The sequence below is a fragment of the Rhinolophus hipposideros genome (assembly GCF_964194185.1).
Source record: "Rhinolophus hipposideros genome assembly, chromosome: 7".
NCBI lineage: Eukaryota > Metazoa > Chordata > Mammalia > Chiroptera > Rhinolophidae > Rhinolophus > Rhinolophus hipposideros.
In genome coordinates this window covers 73,771,262-73,795,958 of record NC_138053.1, presented here as the reverse complement: position 1 = coordinate 73,795,958, position 24,697 = coordinate 73,771,262, and the positions used below count along the sequence as shown (strand labels likewise).

At 36.6% G+C, this 24,697-nt stretch overlaps 1 protein-coding gene across 3 annotated transcripts in view; it reads right to left on the bottom strand.

Annotated features, from left to right (window-relative positions):
• Positions 1-9,219: 9,219 nt before the first annotated feature.
• Positions 9,220-24,697, bottom strand: part of TTC33 (tetratricopeptide repeat domain 33) — a 41,419-nt gene continuing 25,941 nt past the window's right edge. For all 3 annotated transcript variants that reach the window (XM_081053243.1, XM_081053241.1, XM_081053242.1), the window contains exons 3-5: positions 16,005-16,086; positions 14,428-14,559; positions 9,220-11,333 (exon numbers count right to left, since the gene is read on the bottom strand). In XM_081053243.1, the coding sequence (XP_080909369.1) occupies positions 10,980-11,333; positions 14,428-14,559; positions 16,005-16,086 (568 nt within the window). In that variant the 3' untranslated portion in view covers positions 9,220-10,979. The remainder of the gene's footprint in view (positions 11,334-14,427; positions 14,560-16,004; positions 16,087-24,697) is intronic.

Genomic DNA, 24,697 nt, shown 5'->3' with positions numbered 1-24,697 from the left:
TTTGTTTAGGCTTCGGCTGATGGGTTGTTTCCACTTTTTGGCTGTTAATAATGCAGATAGTAGCATTTATGTACAAGTTTTTGTGTAAACATGTTTTCAATTCTCTATATACCTGGCAGTGAAATTGCTGGGTCATAATGATAACTATGTTTAATTTTTTGAAGAACTGCCAAACTATTTTCCCAAGTGGCTGTACCATTTTACAGTACCACCAGTAATGTACAAGGGTTCCAATTTCTCCACATCCTTATCAATACTTGTTATTGTCCATGCTTCTGATTATATATTCATGCCCCTAGTGGGCATGAAGAGGTATCTCACTGTGGTTTGGATTTGCATTTCCCTAATGACTAATAATGTTGAGCATCTACTCATGTCCTTAGTGACCATTAGTATATCTTATCTGGAGAAATGTCTATTCAAATCATTTGCCCATTTTTTTAATTGGGTTGTATGTCTTTACCAGCTTGCTAGGGCTGCCTTAACAAAATACCAGAGTGAATAACTTCAATAGAAACGTATTTTCTCACAGTTCTGGAGGCTACAAGTCCAAGATCAAAGTAATGGAAGGCTTGGTTTCTCCTGTGGCCTCTCCTTGACTTGCAGATGGCCTTTTCTGTGCACTGGCATCCCTGGTGTCTCTCTTCTTATAAGGACACTAGTCATATTGGATTAGGGCCCACCCTTATGACCTCATTTAACCTTAATTATCTCCTTAAAAGCCCTATCTCCAAATGCAGTCAGATTGGGAGTTAGAGCTTCACAGATGAACTTGGGAGGGGACACAATTCAGTCCACAATGTTTTTCTTGTTGAGTCTGGCTTATTAAAAGAATAGCCAAGGAAGAAAAACTCCAACATCGTTCATCTTCCACATTTATTCATAAGTCTTACCAGCTCTGTTGTGCAAAGATGGATTCTTGTTGTGAGAAACATGTTCCAAACCATTTAGAGCTTCAAATTTTCTGTGCAAGAAAGTTCTGATTATCTCACTGGCAGCTGTGAAATCTTACCTGGTCCCAACAGGATATAGCAGACAGGTAATTTTAACATGACCTCATATTTGACAATCTAACGAACCAGGTCAAATATGTTAGGAAAGGTTGTAAGATTGTTAGAGCTATTAAGGGTACTTTGACCAGAAGGCCTTGGAATGCAAGAGTTTTTTTCCCAAAGCACAGTGACTCCTCTCCACAAGTTTCTTACTGGAGCCACAAACACAAAGGTCCATGGAAAAATCCAGGCAAATTTGTATTCACTGTCGGCTATGCCTTTGGCCATAAACGTTAACCCAGAAATACTCATTTTCACTAAATCACTTGTAGTAGTTTCAGAACAATACAAGCCATGAAGTTTGCTCTCTTTCACCACTCCCCCACCAAACCTGAGCCTAAATGCTGCAAGTATCAGCTCATGATTGTTCTCCAGAACAATGAAACCAGAGAAAAATGGACTCCTAGCAAGAGAGAACATTTGACTCTTATAGGCTACAAGATCAATATACAAAAATCAACTGTGTTTCTCAATAAAATTAGGAAATGAAATTTTAAAAACACTCCTTGTAATAGCATCAAAAAATATGAAATATTTAGGCATAAACTTAAAAATATGGGCAAGACCGCTTCACAAAAAACTAACAACAACAAAAATTATGAGAAATTAAAGACCTAAAACAATGAGTTGTACCATGATTATGGATTCAAAGATATGACATTGTTAGATGGCAATTCTTTCCAAACTAATTAATAGATTCAACCCAATTCCAATAAAAGTCCCAGCTGACTTGCATGTAGAGAGAGAGAAGTTGATTCTAAAATGTATATGGAAGGGCAAAGAAACCAGACTAGAATAGCAAACCAATTTTGGGGTGATAAGACAAATTTAGAAAAATCACACTGATTTTTAAGACTACAATTTTTAAGCTAGTAATCAAGACAGTGGTATTTGCAAAAGAATCAACATACAGATCAGTGTAACAGAATACAGAGCACAAACTTTCAATACATGGTGAATTGATTTTCAACAGATACCAAGGATTTCGACTGGAAAGGATAGTTTTTTCAATGAGTAGTGCTTGAATAACTGGACATCAAAACACAAAACTTGACCTTTACCTCCTACTATACATAAAAATTTACTTGAAATGGATCACAGACCTAACTGTGAAAGCTAAAACTGTAAAATATCTAGCAGAAAACAATTTTTTTCTGATTTTAGAATAAGCACAGATTTCTCAGCACACAAAGTACAAACGTAACAGAAAAAGAAAAAATGGACTTCATCAAAATTAAAGACTTCTTTCTTCAAAAGGTATCATTAAGAAAACAAAAAGGGAAGTTACTCCATTTTCTTGGTCTCTCCCGCATACACAGGAGAGATACATGTCATTCAACTTTAGTTTTTCTCCTGCAAATCTGTCTTGTATTAATTTGATTATTAGTCTAGCCAGAAAAACATAGGAAGGGGGGAGGAAAATTATTTTTCCACCCTGAGTTTTGGCAAGTCAGTCAGGAGAACTCACTGGCTGGGATGCTGCTTGCTTCTGAGAAACTGCTGCAGCTGAGCAATCTGACAAAGAGCTCGCAAGAGGACCACAACAATTACAACTAAACTACAGAACAACTACCACTGAGAGTCACCTGAAGTCTTGCTGAAGCAAAGCCTTACAACTACGGACATACACAAGAAGCCTCCTCGAGACTGGCAGGAGGGACAGAGACATTGAATAGGCTGGTCCCATAGCCACGTGTGACCATTAAAAATAGGGAGTGATATCTTGGCTGCAGCGGTCCCCCCGAGGAGTAAGGGATCCCAGTCCCACACCAGGCTCCTCATCCCAGGGTTCCAGTGCCAGGGAGAGAAGTCTCCATAACTTCTGGTTGTGAAAACAGCGGAGACCATGGCTGAGTGAGGAGAGCAGCTAGAGTCCTAGGTGCTCCTCTTAAAAGGACCGTGCACGGACTTACTTGCTTATGGACTCACTCTCTCTGAGCTCCAGCACTGGCAAAGCAGCTTGAAAGGCAGGCGCCAGGGACATACGGGGAGAAACTGAATTGTCTGGCTTCGGTGTGAAGGCTGAAGGAGCAACTTTCGCCCGGATGGAAGAGCTGGCGGAAGCCATTGTTTCTTTGTTGAGCCCTCCCCCCTCCCTGCGTGCAGATGCTATATCTGAGTCTCCATCAAACTGGCTAACACTTTTCATCTACCCCAACTTAGTGATTTCCAGGGACCCCACTGCACCCAACTTTTGGGCGCACCCAAGCTGCTTCCAGTGGCTTTTCTGTACAACCTGTCCGCTCACGCTGCAGATTTTCCTAAAATCTCTCAAAGATTCACAAAACCTAAACAAGCAGCATCTGGCTTCAGCATGTCCCATACCTCTGGCTGAGCAGCCCTAAACACAGCACTAGGACAGTCAGCCTCAGTTCACAGGTTGGTCCCTCGAGGCACCTCTAAGCCCAGTGCAGGCTGCGGCCATCTGAGGATTGCGTTGTGGCTCATACCAGGTGGCCCTGGGCAAAGCACAGGCTTCAGCTAAACTTGACCTGCAGCACGTTTCCCCCAGGAGGCCCCAGGGCTGGCATACCCAGTGGCCAGTGTCAGACCCAGCCAAAGCATCACCCAGCCACTTCCAAGGACAACACATCCAAAGGGCAGACTGGGCAGGCACCAGAGCCCCGCTAAAGTCAACACTGCTCTGTAGGGTCAGCCCTTGCACAACAGCTCTTCCACTGTAGTCACCGCCAGTCCTCACAACCAGTCAGCCTGAGGATTAATCCCTCCTAGTGATATGCAAACAGCACCCAAGGTTCAACTACAACAGGAGGCACATACAACCCATACAAGAGACACACGTGGAGCACCCTGCTCTAGTGGCCAGGGAGATTATACCACTGGGTCCCAAGGGACACCTACTCCATAAGGCCACTCTACTAAAACTGGGAGACATAGCAGTCCTATCCTAATACATAGAAAGAAACACAGGCAGGCAGCCAAAATGGGGAGACAAAGAAACATGTCCCAAATAAAAGAACAGAACAAAGCTCCAGAAAAAGAACTAAACAAAATGGAGACAAGAAATCTAACAGAGGCAGAGTTCCATACACTCAATGATCTCAGGGAGAACTTCAACAAAGAGATAGGAAACATAAAAACTGAGATAGAAAATATATATAAAAAAAAAAAAGTCAGAAATAAAGAATACAATAATTGAAATGAAGAATACATTAGAGGGAATGAACAGATTAAATGAAGCAGAAGATTAAATCAGTGATTTAGGAGGTAAGGTAGCACCAAACACAAACAGAACAGCAAAAAGAAAAAATAATCCAAAAAAATGAGGAGAGTTTAAGGAGCCTCTGGGACAACATCAAACATACTAACATTTGCAGGGTACCAGAAGGAGAGAGAGAACAAGAAATTGAAAATCTATTTGAATAATGACAGAAAACTTCCTTAACCTGGCAAAGGAAATAGATATACAAGCCAAGGAAGAACAGAGTCCCAAACAAGATGAACCCAAAGAGGCCCACACCAAGACACATCGTAATTAAAATGCCAAAGGTTAAAGACAGACTTTGAAAAGCAGCAAGAGAAAAGCAGTTAGTTACCTACAAGGGAGCTCCCATAAGACTGTCAGCTGATTTCTAAACAGAAACTCTGCCAGAAGGGCAGGTAATATTCAAAGTGATGAAAAGCAAGGATCTACAACCAAGACTACACAGCAAAGCAATCATTAGAATCAAAGGATAAAGGTCTTCCCAGACAAGAACAAGCTAAAAACGTTCATAACCACCAAACTAGTATTACAAAAAATGTTAGAGGGACATCTTTAAGAAGACGAAAACAAATATCAAAAATATGAATAAAATGGCAATAACTACCTATCCACAATTATTTTAGATGTAAATGGATTAAATGCTTCAATTGAAATACAGAGTGCTTGATTGGATGAAAAAACAAGACCCTTACATATGCTGCCTACGAGACTCACTTCAGATCAAAAGGCACACACACAGACTGAAAGGAAAGGGAAAAAAAGGAAAAAGGTATTTCATGAAAATGGAAACAAACAAACAAACAAAACTGTGGTAGCAATACTTATGCCAGACAAAACAGACTTTAAAACAAATGTTAGAACAGGAGACAAAGAAAGACCCAGTAATCCCACTTCTGGGCATTTACCTGAAACCCAAAGAACCCCAAAATGCTACTTTGAGGGGACATGTGCATCCGTATGTTCATTGCAGCATTGTTTACAATGGCCAAGCTGTGGAGGCAGCCTGGGTGTCTGTCTATGAATGAATGGATAAAGAGTAGGTAGTACATATACACAACGGAATATTGCTCAGCCATGGATGGGAATGGGTTCTTGCCGTCTGCAGCAGCATGGATGGACCTGGAGGGTATTGTGCTGAGTGGAATATGTCAGAGAAAGACAGATGCAATGTCATTTCACTTATATGTAGACTCTAAAGAGTAAAATAAACAAATAAAACAGAAACACACTCATAGATACAAAGAACATTTTGATAGTTACCAGATGGGAGGGGGTTTGGGGTGAGTGAGAAAAGGGAAGAGATTAAGAAGTACAAATTGGTTGTTACACAGTAGTCCTGGGGATTTAAAGTACAGAGAATACAGTCAATAATATGGTAATAACTATGCATAGTGCCAGGTGGGTACTAGACTAGTCAGGCGGATCACTTCTTAAATTATATACAAGAAATGTCTAACCACAATGCTGTACACCTGAAATTAATACAATATTGAATGTCTAAATAAATAAATAAATAAAGTGTAAAAAAAATGGCAAGGCACAAATAGGGACAAAACATTCACAACACATGTAAAGGATTTTTACCTAGAATATAGAAAAAAATCTTACAGCTCAATAATAAGATAAACCCAAACAAAAAGTGGGCAAAATATTTGAACAGACACTTCCCAAATGAAGATACACAAATGTCAAACAAGCATACGAAAGATGCTAAACACCATCAGGGAAACGCATATTAAAACCACAATGAGATGCCAACACAGCCACTAAGGTGACTCAAATGAAAAACAATGACAACACCACGCACTGACAAAGATATGGAGCCACAGAAATTTTAACATATTGCTGGTAGGAATGCAAATGGTACAAATACTTTGGAAAAGTTTCACAATCTCCAACTAAAGTAACACATACACCTATCACAAGACTCAGCAATTCCACCCCCAGATATTTACCCAAGAGAAATGAAAACAACATCCACACGTAGACTTGTGACATATATACCTAACAGCTTTATTCATAATAGATCAAAACTTGAGATATTCATCAACAACCTAGATGTCCCACAGATACGAAAAGCTACAAACTGTGGTACATCCATACAATAGAATAATGCTCAGCAATAAAAACGAACATATTACTGATAATGCACAATAACATGGAAGAATCTCAACATGGATGGATTTCAAAAGTATTATGCTGAGCAACAAATGTCAGACACAGTACATTTTGTATGATATCTTTATTTGAAATTCCAGTAAAGTCAAATCCAATTTACAGACACAGAAAGCAGATCAGTAATTGAACAGTGCTGTTTGTTGGGAGTGGAGAACTGACTGCAAATGAGCATTAGAGAACTTTGTGGTTGGTGGACATATTCTACATCTTGACGGTAATAGAGATCAACTAGATGTTTACATTTGTCTAAACTCCTCAAACAATAAACATATAATGGGTGCATTTCTTATATGCAAATTATACTTGAAGAAAGTTGACAGGATGGGCAGACGATATCATGGTTCATTTCACGTTCTTTCCTTCCAATTAAATCTAGAGCCAATATTGTGGTCTATCACAATTCCAAAGTCAGTAGACTTTTTAAATATCGTGTTTCCCCCAAAATAAGACCTAGCTGAACCATCAGCTCTAATGCGTCTTTTGGAGCAAAAATTAATAATAAAAATTATGTTATATAAGACCAGGTATTATATTATATATTATATTACATTATATTATATTATACCCAATCTTGTATTAATTTTTGCTCCAAAAGATGCATTAGAGCTGGTGGTCCGGCTAGGTCTTATTTTCGGGGAAATACGGTATCTTGAACAAATTTCCATGATTTAAAAAAAAAATCTAAAATTATTTTTGAAAGTCCCTATTTGGTTTTTGACTCATGCTTATTTTGAAGTATAACCTGCACTATACTTCAAAGTTTTGCCATGGTTAGAGGGAGTCATATTAATACCCCTTGTCCCCTGACTTCTGAGCCACTTGAGAGACAGAGTCAGGCAGATAGATTCAATACATCAAACTAATGCTGAAGAAGTCTAGGTTAGAGGATGTAATATAGGTTTGTGCCAACAAAGGCCACCTAATATCAAACCAAGAATTAGACCTGCTCACCAAGGCATGGGCAGTCCTGCACAACCATGGGTCTTTCCTTGCAGAGGGGGAACCTTCATAGGCTCTCTGCATGCATGACAAATCCAAAATAAGAGAAGAAAGAGCTTTTATTTAAAGGAAGAAAGAGCAGTTATTTATCCCGAACTCCCTCTCTTGAGGAGGTGGGAGGGAGGAAGGAAGGGACAGATCAGGACTCCTTGGTTAATGAATGTCCAAAGAAGCACTATGAACAGAAGCCATCTCCACCCTCTGCCTTCCCAACAAAGTATAGATCAACATTTCTCAACCTTTTTTCCACCTTGGCACATAAAACAGGTGAAGTTCACACACAGCACACATTAAGGCACAATTCATGGTACACTAGCTATAGGGCCACTCTTCAATTCAAGTGAACATAATTTAATTGCAAATGAGTAAAGTGACATATTTCAATTTACTTTGGTAATGAGTAAACCATTTACAAATTTCTGTATTACTGGTTAAAAAAAACACTTTACTTTCTCAATCCTAATATGCCATCAATTACAAATATACCATCAGTTTAACAGTAATCTCTCAAAAAAAAAATCCACACTTTTAATATAGTCATTGATTTGAAGATAATTATAAAACTATGGCTCTTGTGTCAACTCACAAGTCATTTAGATATATTATGTCATGAAATCAAAGTCCAGAGTCAATTTAGAAGCACTTCTGACTCACAAAGCCTGAAATTAAAGAAATGATTGACAATTTCCTACTGCTGGGAAGGGCAATGAAATAAGCTGTTGACGTCATTACATAAAGCACAATTTCCAAACTAAAAAGGCTAGATTGATCAGTTATAATCATGGAAACTCCAGCTTTCTGTGACAAAGCTTTTTATTTAAGTCTTTGTTATAGTTTTGCCATGTAACACCAACTTAAAAGGTTTTCATTCTTAGACTAGGGTACCATAAAATTTTGTACACAGACCCCAACTGCAGTAGATTTAACTTCTGTTCTTTATACCATGCATGACTTTTCAATGTTTATGTAGTATTTGTTAGCACGTTTAAGATAAATACTCTACAATCTAAGAACCTGTTGTCTAGAGAATAATATGTGATTCTCAAATTATCAGGCATGGTCTGGATGTGTAGTATTCTGACTAATGAGTGTCTATGCCACACAATTTTTAAACAAGAAAAATACAAATTATATACAGTATAATTTTTGTATTCAGTGTTGTTTCACAAAGTATATTAAACATCTTTATATTATCACAAACATCAATTTTTATTTCAGATTCAAAAGAATTTATTACAGTTAACTAGCTTAGTAAATGTCAATATATCACTATTCACATCCTTATAAATAATATATATATTTTTCTCTTCATGCATAGAAGAGTGTTAGCTAAGCATTTTGGGGGCCTAGAGAAATGAGCTGCTTTCCTTCTCTATAACTCACTATTTCTTTCTCTCCTCCATCTCATATATAAACCATCTTATGTCTTACGTGTGAGTACGGAAGAGAAGAACCTGGCCTACCCCAGTCAACACAGACGAAACACTGTGTTCTTAAACAGAATCCAGTGGCTACATGCACTCAACCCTGGGTCTTGCCTCTTTGGGGTTAAACATAGACCTTATACCAATAAGAATCCCCAATTGATAAACCATCTGTCCTATAATATCAGAAGTAGTGACTTCTGACTTTCAGATAAGGAAAAGATTACAAAGAAAGTTCTGCTTTTTTACAGTCAGAAGAAATAGAGGCTATCTCCAAACTAATTCAAGGTCTTCATAGAAAAAGCTAGCATTTACTGAGTACTTCATATGTGAGACACCATACAAGGTACTTTACATATTTTATTTTTACATGAGAAAAAAATAAATCAATCAAATTTTTCAAAAGCTAGCAACACAAAATAGGCAAATCTTTAAAATACAGCAAAAACTATTCACAAATTATACAATAAACAAACACCCATTACTTAAAAAAACATATCAAATGATAAGTGCTCACTTTTCTAGATACCCAACTATCTACCCTTTGAGAATATTTCTTATTTAACAAAATAAAATATAATTAATATTTTTAGGGGTTTTTTTTTGGATCATTCTAAAACTAACCTCTCTAACCAGAGCTAACTTTCCAATATAACTTTGGGGGAAAATATAATACTTTTCAAGGCAAGTGCCAACTTCTCTGACTGGAGAAAAAGAGGTGAACATTCCACTAAAAGACATATTTTAAAAATCATCTCAGAAAAATGTAGACCATTATTTATATGCTCCAAACAAGGTAAGATTTCTTAAAATAAAGTAACTTACTAAAGGATAAAATTAATTTTACACCAATAATAGCTTCCTGAGTATCAGAAGTAACAGTACCCAGTAGTTTTATATAATTACACTACAATATATGCAGTATAAAAATAATAATTCACATTAGCAGTGACGGTATTGATCTGTGGATGTAATTATGGTGTTTCAAAGAACTATTTCTTCAATATATCTTTCTCTTCTCATGGGATCGTACTATAAATCACATTTCAGTTTCCATGTATGTTGTGCCTAAGTTAGTCACTCACTGACACTCTAATAATAACATCCCTTCTTTTTTATTTTTAGAAATATGTAATTTAGCTATTTAAAATTGTGATTATTTCTCATTTCACTGAATAGTTCCAAACAAGTTATCTAGAAAAGGACTACCAAACCATCAGCTGGAAAGTTACAAGCAAAAGGTAAGTTGTTTTCAAGGTTTTTAAGCTTTTAAAAATGAAGAAAATACTGCTTTTGACTGGGACAACACTGCAGTACAATTTATGATGTAGCTGGAGAAGAGCCATTCATGTTTTTAAAAAGCACATCTTAAAAATGACTCACTTGTGGTAAGGACTATCTACTTTAACAATTAAAAAATAAAACCATCATTCTAACACTTGTTAGTACTTCACACATCCAACAAACACTGAAGGCAAGAACTACCACCGCTTATCATAATTTTAAAGTCAAAATACAAGCACAAATCAGAATAAGAGAAGACACAGAAAATGTTCAGAATGTACATATTTGCATGCATTGCCAGCCCAACTTTCAAAGAATCTACATATAACCAATGACAACTTTGAATCACAATGAATGTAAAAGATATTCAAGCTTTGTGACAGACTTACTCCAAGGAAACAAGAAAAATAGAAGAGCGAATAGTAACAGCAGTATATTTTTAGGAGGGGAAGAAATCACCAACCTCCTTTATCATTAAGCAGAAGTCAACGATCAACATTTTAATAACACTGGCCATCAAGTTATTCACTATTCGAGAATTCACTTTTCAAGTTGTGTCTTTAAAATGTATTCATTTATATATTTGGATTAAGTTTATTAATCAAAAACCACTGTACTCAGAATTCTAATCTTACGAAGTTTAAATCATAACTTATCAAAGCATAGTCCAAACACTATACAATAATTCTACCAGTTAGTTTTTATGTCTCATCTGAAAAACTTATTTTACAAACAGGAGTTTTACCCTGTTTCTCAAGAGTAAATGCCCCCTATGCCTAAATCAAAAAGACAGATTCAATTAATTCCTGCTGTGCTTCATCGGGCTTTGATAAACACAGAACCATCTGGTGGTGTAGCACCATCTTCCTTCTCAGTTACAGTCTCTACAGTCCCAGAAGCTGACACAATAACCATTGTTTTATTTTCTGAAACTGTCTTCTGCTTTTCAGCAATAGCTGCACACACAGCAACAATCTCATCACTTTCAAAGTCATAGTCAGGAATCGACTTTGGTGAGATATGTGTTACTTCCGCTGGCGCTTCACTTTGTTTAATCCTCTGGGTTGCCTTCTGCTGCTCCTGAAGCGTTCTTGCCCAAGAAAGGTCTTCTTTCCATATTTCAGGGTTCATTGGATAGATGTGAAGGGCTATCTGAAAACTTCGAATTGCCTAGTTAGGAAAAAGGTCAGGATTTTTCATTGGCTTTGTTTTAAAAAATGAGTATATTGAACATAATCCACTATATATACATATATACATATATGTATATATATACACACACACACATATATGTATATATATGTGTATATATATACATATATATATATTTTTTAAAGGATGCAAGTTAGCACTATACCCTAACCACTAGATGATGGTTATGATGGGGGGAAAAAAGGTTATAAAGGTGTGAAAGAAACTGACTGACATAAATTGCTGATGAAGTCCATTAAAATAGAGGTACTGATATTATGGTTCAAAACAACGCAAATGCATTGCTCAGCTTCTACAGATCAGCAAATATATGAATCTAGGTATTTCCTAGGCTAAACCATGATCAGGAAGGTACCAGGAATGTATACCTTTGAAGCCAAGAACTTAGATCATAATAATGCTAACATGTATTGAGAGTCACAGTAGACAAAGGCAGACATTGTGTAATGAAAAACGGGTTAATTCCCCAGAAAGAAATAACAATTATAAATATATATGCACCCATCATCAGAACACCTAAGTATATAAACACTGACAGAACTGAAAGGAGAAAGATAGTTATAGCAGATCAATAAGGAAACAGAAAACTTGAGCAACACTACAGAGCACAGGGACCTAGCAGACCTATGCAGAACATTTCACCCAACAGCAACAGAATATACATTATTCTCAAGCTCATATGGAACATTTTCCTTATAGATCACATTATGTTGCAAAACTAGTCTTAATAAATTTAAGAAGACACACAAAGCATCTTTTCTGACTACAATGGAGTAAAACTTGAAATCAATAACAAAAGGAAAACTGGAAAATTCACAAATATGTGGAAATTAAATAAATAACAACTGAGTTAAAGAAGAAATCATATATACGTGTGTGTCTATATATATAGACATACACATACACACACACAGAGGGTGCCAAAAAAATGTATACACATTTTAAGAAAGGAAAAAAACTATTAAAGTTGTAATACTCAACATATACCGATAACAAAAGATGAATACAAGTCACATTTGACTTTGCAATTACAAGAGGTGATCAAAGTGGTTACCATCAGCATCCAGACACTTCTGATTAAGGCAAACTATTGCTTGAGTAACGCTGACCAAAGCGTCCACTTGTACACATTTTTTTGGCAACCCCAGTGTGTGTAGGGGTGTGTGTGTGTGTGTGTGTGTGTGTGTGTGTGTGTGTGTGTGTGTGTATGCGTGTATAAAGAATTATTAGATGTTAAAAATTTTAGCTTGCTTTCAATATATTTTTCATAGTATCCCTTCATTACGATATTGAGTAAAGTCACTTTTTAATCATTCCAGTCTTTCAAAAGAATTAAGTTTATATAAAATTTACAAATTTAAATTTTTTTAAGTAGAGCCCTATAAAAATATTAAATAAGGACAAAATAACACTTTTAATTTCTCCAAGAATTTCACAACATAATGGACAGAATCTTATCCATAGGAAAAAAAATTGAACTAGTACTCTTATTTTAAAAACTTGAAATATTAATTTTACTTTTATTGGTTAATTCAAAGTATCTCTGTCTTCTCACCTGCAGTATATTTTCTTTCTTTATAGGGCAATTTTTGCTAAACATTCTATCCTAGAGATTGTTTCCCCATTACCATAAGCACTTATAAGCAAAAGAGATAACAATTAAGTGGTTTTTTTAAAAAACTTTTATTTAGTTAAGTGTGTTTTTCCAAGACCCATCAGCTCCAAGTCAAGTAGTTGTTTCAATCTAGTCCTGAAGGGCACAGCTCACAGTGGCCCATCTGGGCATCAACCATGTGGGCAACCTTGCTGTTCCGAGCACCGTGCTCTAACCAACTGAGCTAACTGGCGACCCCAATTAAGTTTTTAATAAAGGAGAAATTGGAAAAAGTATTATATGATAAGTTTTTGTTTATAATCCTGTTTACCTATTAGAATCAAATTCCCTGAATTTATTTTTTCCAACTCTGGTATGGTTTAGGACTTCAGGAGAGAAAAGATGTCTATATTAAATGGCAAGGAAAGAAAATGGCCTTTGTTTAAACTGGTTTTGTTCACCGTGAATTTCATTTTAGATTATCATTTTTAAGTTACTTTATTCCAATCAATTCTTTTCTCATCAACATTCCCTACTTATTATTTCTGAGAATATGACAAACACCTTTTTTTGTAAACAGAAATAATATGTTTACAAGAGTATCAGAAAACCCTAAGGTATCCACAGCTTACTAAAGCCATTGCTAGCCCAGTTAAATTGAGGGTTTACCAATAATTTTAGCCTTTAAAGAAACTTTTGTTTATTGTTTTGCTTTGTTTTTAACCATAAAAGGCCAACAGAAGCATGAAAAATCTTAATTTATTTAATGACAAAAATGAAATTGGCACTACTACATTTTTGAGAATTTAGTTGTCAGGGATATGTATGCCCTGCCAAAACAAAAACAGGACGATTCTCACAGCTAATTATCACCTATTTGGCTTTTGCAACCTACAAAGTATAGTCCAGACAAGTTGAGAAATGCACTAAATACCAGTTTATAGTAAACTTTACACAATGAATATTTCATTTTTATAAGCTCTACCCTTCCCCATTTTTCCCCTCATTAAGCCTAGCAACTTCCCAGTCCATTTCTCACTGTTACGCCCCCATATGCTACCTTTTCTCTCCCTAGCAAAATTTTTTGGTGGCTTCATCTCCATGGTTATACTGATACCATGTCATAATGTGGTAAATTTAAAAGAACTAACCTAAAAGTTGCTGGTTTTATACTTAAATAAGGTTTACCAAATGCCAACATTTTGTGTGTTTTTTTTTAATTTCCATGATTTCAAATACATGAAAAATATTCTAACCATAATATAATTGGTGTTGATAATGGAAAAAGATGTTCAGTAATAACTCTGATTTGTGTTTATAACTTAATACCTTTAAAAGATAGTTTGCTATTCATTTTTTGCATATATATATGTTTGATAAACGACTAACTTCTAGGTTCAGCTGATCAAAAACATGTCAAAATAAAATTTCAGCATTATAATCTTCTGACTTCCTTACCAAGACTATCTCTCCTAATCCAAGCTGAGCACGTCCCAAAGTTTGCCAAGACTCCCATGAATGTGGATTTCTCTGGACAGCCATTTCTGCTGCATGAACTGCAGGGAACATTTCATGAAGAGACATAAGGACCTGTAGCCAAAAAGAAGAAACAAAACCTGTCAGTAATATTCATAAACTAGCCAACTACTAATGGATAACCATACATAAACAACCCTTTTTATTTTTAAAAATGTATTTTTAGTCTGGTAAACATAGCATTTCAGTGGTTTTGACCCCCTCCTCTGCCATATAGGGCCAGGAATTATATTCTTCTTCCTACTCCTGAAATAACTATAAAAATATAAACTATTCCCTTTCTAATTATTGAACCCTATCATCCATCTAGTCAAAACCATGCAGTCATACTTTAGCCACGGTGGCTCTGAGCTATTTGAAGTATCAATTCCGCTTCTATTTATTCTACTTACAATGTGGTTTCAATGTAGTTTTTAGGGTACCCCAGGTCTTGCTGTTAAACTAGGTAAATTTAAATTTGCTCAACCACCCATCCTATCCCTAGTGAATATCTCCCTGCTATAAAAATCATTTAAACACTCTACAGGCCTCCCCATTATTGAGTTCTTCATACCATACAAATCAGAAAAACCAGTGTATTCCAGAACCCTCCACCTTCCATCTATGGGAAAGGGCTGGATTTTATCTACAATCTTTGGGACCATATGCATTTCACAAAATTTGTGACACAACCATCATTTTCAGGTTACAAATTAAACAACTCATTTCACACAGTTCACCACAAATCTTGCCTTTAATATATACATATTCAAAATTGAAAATTAAAGACATTCAAATGAAGGTCCTCATAGCACTTCACTCAATAGATATAATTTATTTGGGTTTTTCCTGGATAAGCTAAAATGAAAGCTGATAAAGAATGTGTCCTATGTTTGAGATCATCATCAGTAAGACATCTGTTAGGTGTGTAGATCAAGGCGGAATTGTAACTATTCCCTGCCAAAAATACGTGTAATGCTCTGAAATTTGAAACATCTTGGATAACTAATTTAAGAGGTTTTCCTTATCAACATTCTCACAAAATATTAGATATGTATTTTTAAGTACAAATGTTATTTTTAAACTATTAATAAGTTGAGTCTATTCTGACCTTTTCCTAAGGAGTAGGCCATTTTTAGAGAAATACCATCATCCAGAATCCAATCTATCCACATTCTGAAGGAACTAAGTTATTTCTAAGCCCACTACAATTAATTTCCAAGGAAAGCAGACACATTTCATTCATTTAGGAGATCACCAGTGACTTTTTAAAAGATACCTATCTACTCATATTTTACCACAGTTAGGTTGAAAAACCAGTTAACTTCATGGTGAAGATAAACAAATTTCTAACTTGACACATAAGGAAGAGCCATAAATAATATGGTTACTTATGTTTTTCCCATGTAAATTATATTTTAAAAAGGAAATGGAAGGAAATGCTATTTTGGTTCACCATTGCTTACCAAACAAACATAGTGCAATTTCATAACGAAAGTGAAATTCTCCATCATCATTACCTGTGATTTCATCTCATACAGGGTGGCATCATTTGGGGTTAACTGTAGTGCTTCATCCCACTTCTGAATAGCCTCTCGATATCTGTGGTTATTAGAGTTACATTAATATCATATTTTCACATAAGTCCTTGAGCAAATTTAAAAACCAGATACCAAGGAATAATTGTTTATCAAAAAATATCTCTATTCAAGAACTGATCATAATGATGTTACAAAATGCAGGAAAATTTAAGAGACGAAGAGAAAGGACGGCAGGGGGAAAAAAGCAAAATATAAATGAAATAAAAGAGATCTTGGAAATCTTTCTCCATGTTTTTAATTTCTGGCTGAGAAATCACCACCAGAATTTCTCTTTTTTTCATCAATCTTAATGTCTGCATATATTGTCATTCATTTCAGATGTATTATAAAGAAGTTTTTTGAGGAATTTACAATCCAGTTGCAAATCCTGGCCTCTACTGCAGCCATCTAGCTAACAGCGATAACAATTTAAGATTCTTCAGGTAATTTTGTAAAGATTCTTCAGCTTTAACTTTCCTTGTCTAGAAGTTCCATAAGCACAGAGACCAGGCCTTGTTCATCACTGTTAATACGTGGTAAGTTCATAAGACACGGGTCAAACGAATGAAAAACAGTACGGAGATGGTAATTTCCCCTACCACCTTTTCATTGATGTTCTCCCAGTCAGAGCTCTTGAGCTCCAAAGCCATATATCAACTAACATCTCCACCTAGATGTCCCATAGATGTCTCAAACTCAATATGCCCAACTGATCTTAGCACACTCCGTGCCAAATCTGCAGAAGCATAGCAACACTTTATTTTTTTAAATAAAATTAAGGAACAACTAAGTCCTACATTTTATACAAAGAAGTCATCTTCACAGCAACCTTTACAAGTGGTTAACTCATGTATACTTGAATGGTCCCAACAAGGAAGAAGTTCTAATTGCCAGAACATTTTTCAGTATAATGAGCTGAAACTTTCTATCTTGTACTTTCCCTCAATACTACTAGTTCTGCTTTCTAAAGCTAAACATAAAACATACAATGTACAAGTTTTCATTCCTGGCTACACAGAATGATCTAGGGAGATTACGAAAGGGAAACACACACACACGCACACACACACACATGCATGCACAAGCGTTTGTCCCTGCCTCAGATTAATTAAAACAGAAATTTTCAGGGAACAGGACCCAGGCATCTATATTTTTTTAAGTTCCCAAGTAACGCTAATAAAAACCAGGGTTGTAACCACTGATACCTCTCACAGTATACTAAGCCCTGTCATGTGCTATCTTCTCCTGAATCACGTCTTCTTACCTATTTTCCACACCCTTCATTTCCCCTGTATGTGTTCTGGTGCATAATTTTCTACCTAATATGTGAAGATCCAAACCAAACATAACAACCAAAATGTTGGCTGAGGGTACTGATTATTAAGCAGAAAGCAGAGAACTAAAGAAATAACGGCAGAATTTGGTAGAAAATATAAAATTGAAGAACATAAAAAAGTACATTCTCATTTCACCTTGCTATAGAGTTCCTTTACTAGTAAATACAAATGTGCAATACCATTTTCAGAGTCTTATGCCATCTCAGCAAATGGGCTACAGCAGCGTAGAATAAGTTTGCCACGGTGCCAGTTCCATGACTAGCAGCAGGGGTGAGGGCCCACAGGGTGGGAGTGTGCTTTACAAAGCTTGCTTTAACTGCCGTTAACGGATTATAGCAGTGGCTATTTTTCATTTTGTAGAAGCAGGCTGTAACTATGAGATGAAGATTCATCCCACAAACGCTGGCAGTCTTTGTTCCCAGGCAAACCAGCCTGACTATGCAGAGATGGCTATCAGATCTATTGCCCTGACCACTCTTAGCATCTTCTCTAAAAGGGGCCCCTGCTGAGTCCTGAAGAGATAGCTGTTTAAACACCTTGGTTCACCCTGGGTGAAAGACTACTTGCTTGAATTTTAGGAACCGCCCTTGATTTGAACAGTGTGACTATTATTCACTTTTATTTTTATAATGTGCTACCACAATGTTATGTTTTTTTCTGACTCTGCCTGCACCAGAAATTTTCTTATGTCACAAATCAAATCTCTAAGAGCTTGCCTAGCTGAAAATTACTTCTCTATCAAGGATTCTGCCAAACTCGAGTATCTGTCTAGAGCCAGAGTCCCCAAAGTGGGAAGTAATAGTGAAGAATGCAGTCTCCCTGGCTGTGGCCTGTAGTGCTCTTCCTTCCATCTCACTCGGAGATCCCTGCATTGCTCTGCTTTCTGCGGACTCCAGCACTTGTGCACAGGGTCAGGAATGCCCATGAGCTTGGCCTGCACAGGCCTGAGTGGCTGGCTCACAATTCTCCACACAAACTCTGCTCAGCGGGTGGTCAACACGGGTTGGCTAAACTACTGTGTCCCATTGTTGACTTTTACTTACCCTGAATGGGAATCTGAGGCTCACAGTTACTTTTAGATTATTCCTGTGTTAATATTAGCTTAGAAACTGACTAATGCACTTCAGAGTAAGCCACCTTTTCAGGAGCCATTAAAGTTCTTTATGTATGAATTCCAATTACTCTATTACAATATCATCAAATATACAGAATTAATTAGCAGCTTCTGAAGGGTTACCACCTATCAGATCATACTGTTTGGATTCTTATGCTAACCCCTCAAGGGTCCCATTTTTACCATCTTTTCTTCCCGGCTCCCCCACCCCAGACAGAGTAGCCTCCTTTAAGCAAAAGGTCCTTTTGAAAAAGAAGGATGGTAGAGAAAAGATGCCAGGACCTCACCTGGTACTCAAGTTAGCAAAGGAGAAGATGAAAAGAAACGTACACAGAAGAAACGAGAAGTCTGAACTTTCCTGGTGGACTTTTTTTTTTTTTTAATTTTTTTTTTTCATAAATTTATTTATTTATTAGTTTCAGGTGTACAAAACAAGGTAATACTTAGACGTTCATCATCCATATCCCTCACACTGTGAACCCCCCTCCTCCCATCCACCATCCCTCCGACCCCACACCTGTTTGGGAGACCACCTCAGGGATGCTGTGGATACCTGATCATGGCATTGGACACCAGAGGCTGGACATTAATGAATGCCAACTATAATTTTATATATATAATGTGCTGGTGGACTTTTAAAGAGACAAAAACCACAGCCTGAGGCTAGGAGAGAAAGGGAAAGCAGGATCTGCCATCCCAGTGGACCTCTTCCTTCTTTGATCTACACATGTGCAGGATTAAGGCAGCCTAAAACTGAAAATCTATGCTGGCAACTTAAACACACTGCGGGCTTACACGAGGTATTCATTTCTCCCCCTTCTTCCGCCCCCCCCCCCACCCAGCCACACTCCGGTTCAAGCTGTTGTTTCTCAGTCTAGTCGTGTAGGACCCAGCTCCCTGGCCCATGCTGGTACTATGAGCCTTGTGCTCCCCGGGTTGAGGCAGTCGGTCACCGGTCCTCGGTCGGCTGCTCACGCTGGCCACCCGCACAGGGCAGCACACAGCAGCCCACCGCAGCTCATGCCGACCTCCCGGCTGCTCACAGCGGCCCAGCTCCAGGGAAAGCCGTTGTTTACAATCTTAGCTATAGAGGGCGCAGCTCACTGGCCCATGTGGGAATAGAACTGGCGACCTGGGTGTTAGGAGCACAGCGCTCCAACTGCCTGAGCCACCGGCCCCTCAATTGTTTTTAAAAAAACGCACAATGTTCTTAAATTAGGTCTTCCTTATAGTTGATACTTGAGGAAAATGTATGTGCAGACATGCGTGGGCACACACAAATTAAAGACAACCCTAATTTCACCACCAAAAGATGACAAAACCATAGTTAATATAGTTAACATCTGATTGCATATTCTTCCAGTTTATTTTAGTGTATTGTATATATCACACACACACACACAAACACAACACATTTTTCTCATGTCTTTAAATCATCAAATCCTTCTCTCCACAGCATAATGCTTAAAGACTGATTACTACGATTTCAATGCAAAACTCATTCAAATAGGTCCTCTATTGTTAGACATTAAATATTACCCTTTAGTACAAACTTTGTTGTAAGTAAATTTTGGCGAATCTATGGCACAGCATGGGGACTGTAGTTTACAATCGTGTTTTATATACTTGAAAGTTACTAAAAGAGTAAATCTTAGACATTCTTACCACAAAAAAAGAATTATATGAGGTGATGGATGTGTTAACCTTATTGTTCTGATCATTTTGCAATACAATCAAATCATCACACTGAACACCTTAAACTTACACAATGTTATATGTCAACTATATCTTAATAAAGCTAGAAAAAAATTACCCTTTGGCCATTACAATTCTCTTTTGGAAGGAAGTGGGACGTGAATAATAACTTTTGAAGAAGAAAAATTGCATTTTGAAGGTCAAATACACGCATTGTATTTGATGTAAAACTCACTAGAAATGAAATCACCCTAGAAGGAAGGTTGTATAACTCAAGATATCATTCTCATTGTTTCCTTTAATTAAGAAAAAAGCCAGTGAGAGAAGAAATAAATATTGTATTTATTGATACTACTCCCCTTCATATTTTCTATTAATATGACCTGCCAGCTTTATAAAACACTTAATTTCAGTTCCTAGTCGGTTTAGTTACTAGAACTAGTAATCTCTACGCTAATGAACATATTCAATGACACTAATACTCTTTAAATATAGTAAGAGTATATTTAAAACATAAATCATATTCAGGCTGTTTAATCCTCTAGAAACTAGCCTACATATTTAACGATTAGAATTATAATCTGAAATTTTTATTTTTAGTCTTACAGAGAGGGGGGAAAATCCTTACAATAAAACACAAATAAAGCTGTAGCCTTTCATGTCCTCTCTCCTCAACTTAGTCTTCAAAATACATGTGCACATACACACTTACAACCTCTATTTCACATGAACACTTTTAAACTACATAAATAAAAAGAGAACATGTACATGACACTAATTATTTTCAAAACCTTTATAAGGGACAAAGATAGAACTTTTTCCCCTCAAACACTTAGAAATAAAAAATAACAAACCTCTAAACAAATGCTTATGAAGAAAAGTTCTTTAAAGGGGAAAAACAGCTAATAAATGCAGAAGGAATATTACAATTTTAAAAACTGTAATTTATGAAATAATCTCGGCAAGACCACCAGTGGATGTTCAAACCATTAGGGAAAAGAATGACGTAGATCTCCATAATGGAGCATAAAGCTGACACTCTACCCAAACACTGTAACTGGCCTTACCTCACTAAAGGGGCATCCGGAATATACATCATGATGTGATGCAATAGAAAGTAAACAATACCATAAACAGCCTTGCAAAAAAAAGAAAAGGAAAAGTCTGAACTTGAATTAAAGCTGCTGGACCTAACTTGCAGTTTACAGAAACTATAAGAGACAGAGGAAAAAGCTAAATGATCCAGAGGCAAAAAATGAGGCAAATTCAGAGTGAGAGACGTTCTACAAAGCAATCTGTGGGTCAATTCTAAAGCCAACGTCATGGGAAAAAAATTAAAAGGTGAGAGAATTGCTCTAATGCTCTAAATAAGGGGTCCACAAACTTTTTCTGTAAAGGGCCAAACAGCAAATATTTTAGGCTTCAGAGTCAGGATGGTCTCTGTTCCAACTTCCCAACTCCACTGCTGTAGTGTAAACACAAGCCAGAGTTACAATACAAATGAATGGGGCCATGTTCCAATAAAACTTTACTTGCAAAAATAGATGGCAGACCAGACTTGGTTCTCTAACTGTAGTTTGTAGATCCTGCTATAAATTAAGAGACTGAAAACACGTAACAACCAGCAACAATGAATCAGCCTTGACTGGATCGTCAGTCAAAATATCAGCTACAGACATTTAGGGACAATTGCAAAACGAAGTATGTATTAGATACTAGAATATATTAGGGAATTATTGTTGCCTTGCATGCTAATTGTATTATGGTTATATAGAAAATGTCCTTAATGATAGAAAATTCGAGTATCAAAGATTTCAGGGATAAGCTTTCATGAGGTCTGCAACTTATTTTTAAATGTTTTATAAAACATACACAGGTACTGTTGAATAACTATGATGTATACCTGAAACTAATAGGATATTGTATGTTAGCTATATTTTTATAAAAATCTTTGAAAAAATAAATAAAATTTTATAAAGTAAAAAGAAAAAGACACAGATAAAGCAAATATAGCAAGATAACAATCGCTGAATCTAGATGGTAGGTAAACAAGTGTTTACTGTATAATCATTCAACTTGCCTGTGTGCTTGAAATTTTTCATAATGTACAGTTAGAAAACTTTAATGTCAAGTTATATGCATGTTCCCTGTCTTTATACATGCATTATGCACCTACGAGACACACATGCACGTAAGCTTTAAAAGCCAAGTCTGTTCCTTGATAACAATATACTCAAAAGAAAAAAAGGAAAAAAAGTAAAATGTATTTTTTTAAATGCACATCTAGTTTGATTCAGCAATTCCATTTCTACAAATATTTCTTTTGGACTGACCTGTATGTGTGCACATTTATATCTCTAAAAGGATATTCACTACATCATCTGTAAAAATTGAGGACAACATCCTTTCTCAAAAGAGGGGTGGATACATACATTATAATACATCATGCAATAAAATTCAAGTATCCCTTAATATCCAAATCTTTCTAGTCCCTGATTTTGTATAATAAGAGTCTGAATGGTAAGAGATCTGCACATCAATTTTTTAAAAAAAGAAAGACAGTTCTATAAGACGTCACAGGGGTAAGAGATTGGGAGAGGGGGGTTATCACTTTGTGAGGGGTATAAACGTCTATTACATTGTTTTGTGTACCTGAAACTAATGCTAAAAAGGGGCAGTTCTATATGTAATAGTGCAAAATGATCTCCAAGATATATTAAGTAACAGAGAATGATGTATATATTTAGAATATTAACACTTATGATGTTTTAAGATATAGACACACATGCTTTTAAATGTAAAGAGTGTCTTCGACAGTATATCAAGCAACTGCTAGCTGTGACTGCCAGTGGGAAAGTGAACTGAGACCAGACAACAGCAGTGGGGCAAGACTTACTTTTCACTGTGTGTCCTTTGTTATTACTGCATTTGCTTTTTAAAATCTTGAGCACGTTATTGTCTTTTTCTTTTCATTTTTAAAAATCTTAAGAATAAATTAAACAAACCATAGGACTGGGTAAGATCACACAGAGAGAAAGTGTAGATAAAACAGTGAAAAGACATCAGGGCTGGAGTTTTCAAAATTCAGAGGTCAAGCACAGAAGAAAGGGCAAAGGCAAATGAGAAGCTGAGGAAGGAAGGAGGAACTTCAGGAGTGTGTGTGATTTCACAGAAACCTAGAGCGAAGTCTGTCAGAGAGGGAGTGACAAGTTGTGCTGAATACCTCAGAGAGATCTACTAACACGTAGGTCACTGGTGACACTGACCAAAACAGAATTCTTCGAATGGTGGGAACGGACCCCAGACTAGAGTGGAGTGGAAGTAAGAAAGTGGGAACAATGAATGCTGACAACTCATTTGGGAAGGTTTTCTGTAAATATCAAAGACAGAAACAAGAAGAAAACTGCACAGGAATACAACAAGATCCAGATAATTGCACAGGAATATAAGATCAAGCATATAAGAAGGGATATGTATCTCGAACACAACATGTGCCATCTGAACTCATCATTATCTCATACTCCAGACTTACTCTACTTTTACACCCCTGGCTTACAGAACATCACCACGAAGTAATTAAGACAGAATCCTGAAGTTATTCTTGACTTGACTTTTCCCTGCCTTAGGTCACACTAGTCGTCAGTTCTCTTGCCATTCATTCCTGTAACTCACAGTCACTGCTACATTTCACTGCAGGTCCTCAGAAAGTCCTTGTCAGGATTATCGAAATTCAGATGTCCAGCCTTCCTCAGATCAGTCTGGCCTGACTCCAATCCATTTTCTACTCTATCTCAGAAAGATTTTCCTAAAACATGAATTCCAACAAGTTTACTTTACTGATTAAAATATTTCAACAGTTTCTGCTTACCTTCTGGACACTGAGTTTCAGGCCTCTTACATTTAGCAAGGCATTCAGCCAACCCTAGACATGGTCTCTGCTCCAAAGTCTCCATTCACCTGTAAACATTCCTTTCACCTGACCCCGCACACTATGGTCCTTCCAGCTCTACTGACCAGCTTTGATACTCCACAGGGAGAGGCTGTATCTGGCCTCCTCTGTCCTTTGTGGATGCAGATGGTCCATTGTTCTGCCCATTCTTCAGCCAGTTCCCATTTGTTTTTTATGACTCTGCTCTGATACTATCTCCAAAAAAAATCTTCTCACTCTTTAATTCTTCCACTAAATTCCCCCATTTAGTTAAATGCCCTCTTTTTATATCATTCAAGGAACCCTCTAAAAGAGTAGTCTTTACTCCATATCCAAACAGCTTTACTCTCTGTATGTCACCCCATTAAAGATGCTTATCCAACATTTTCTTTTGTGGTGGTGACAGTAACAAAAGATGTAAAAAATTAGTGTACTAAAAGCTAATTTGGGTGAGGGGAGTAGAATATAAAACAACAAATGTCAAATGATTTTGAACATGATTTTATCTTTGCTGAATCAGAGACTTTTAAATTTTATGTAGCTTTAGAGTAAATTTTAA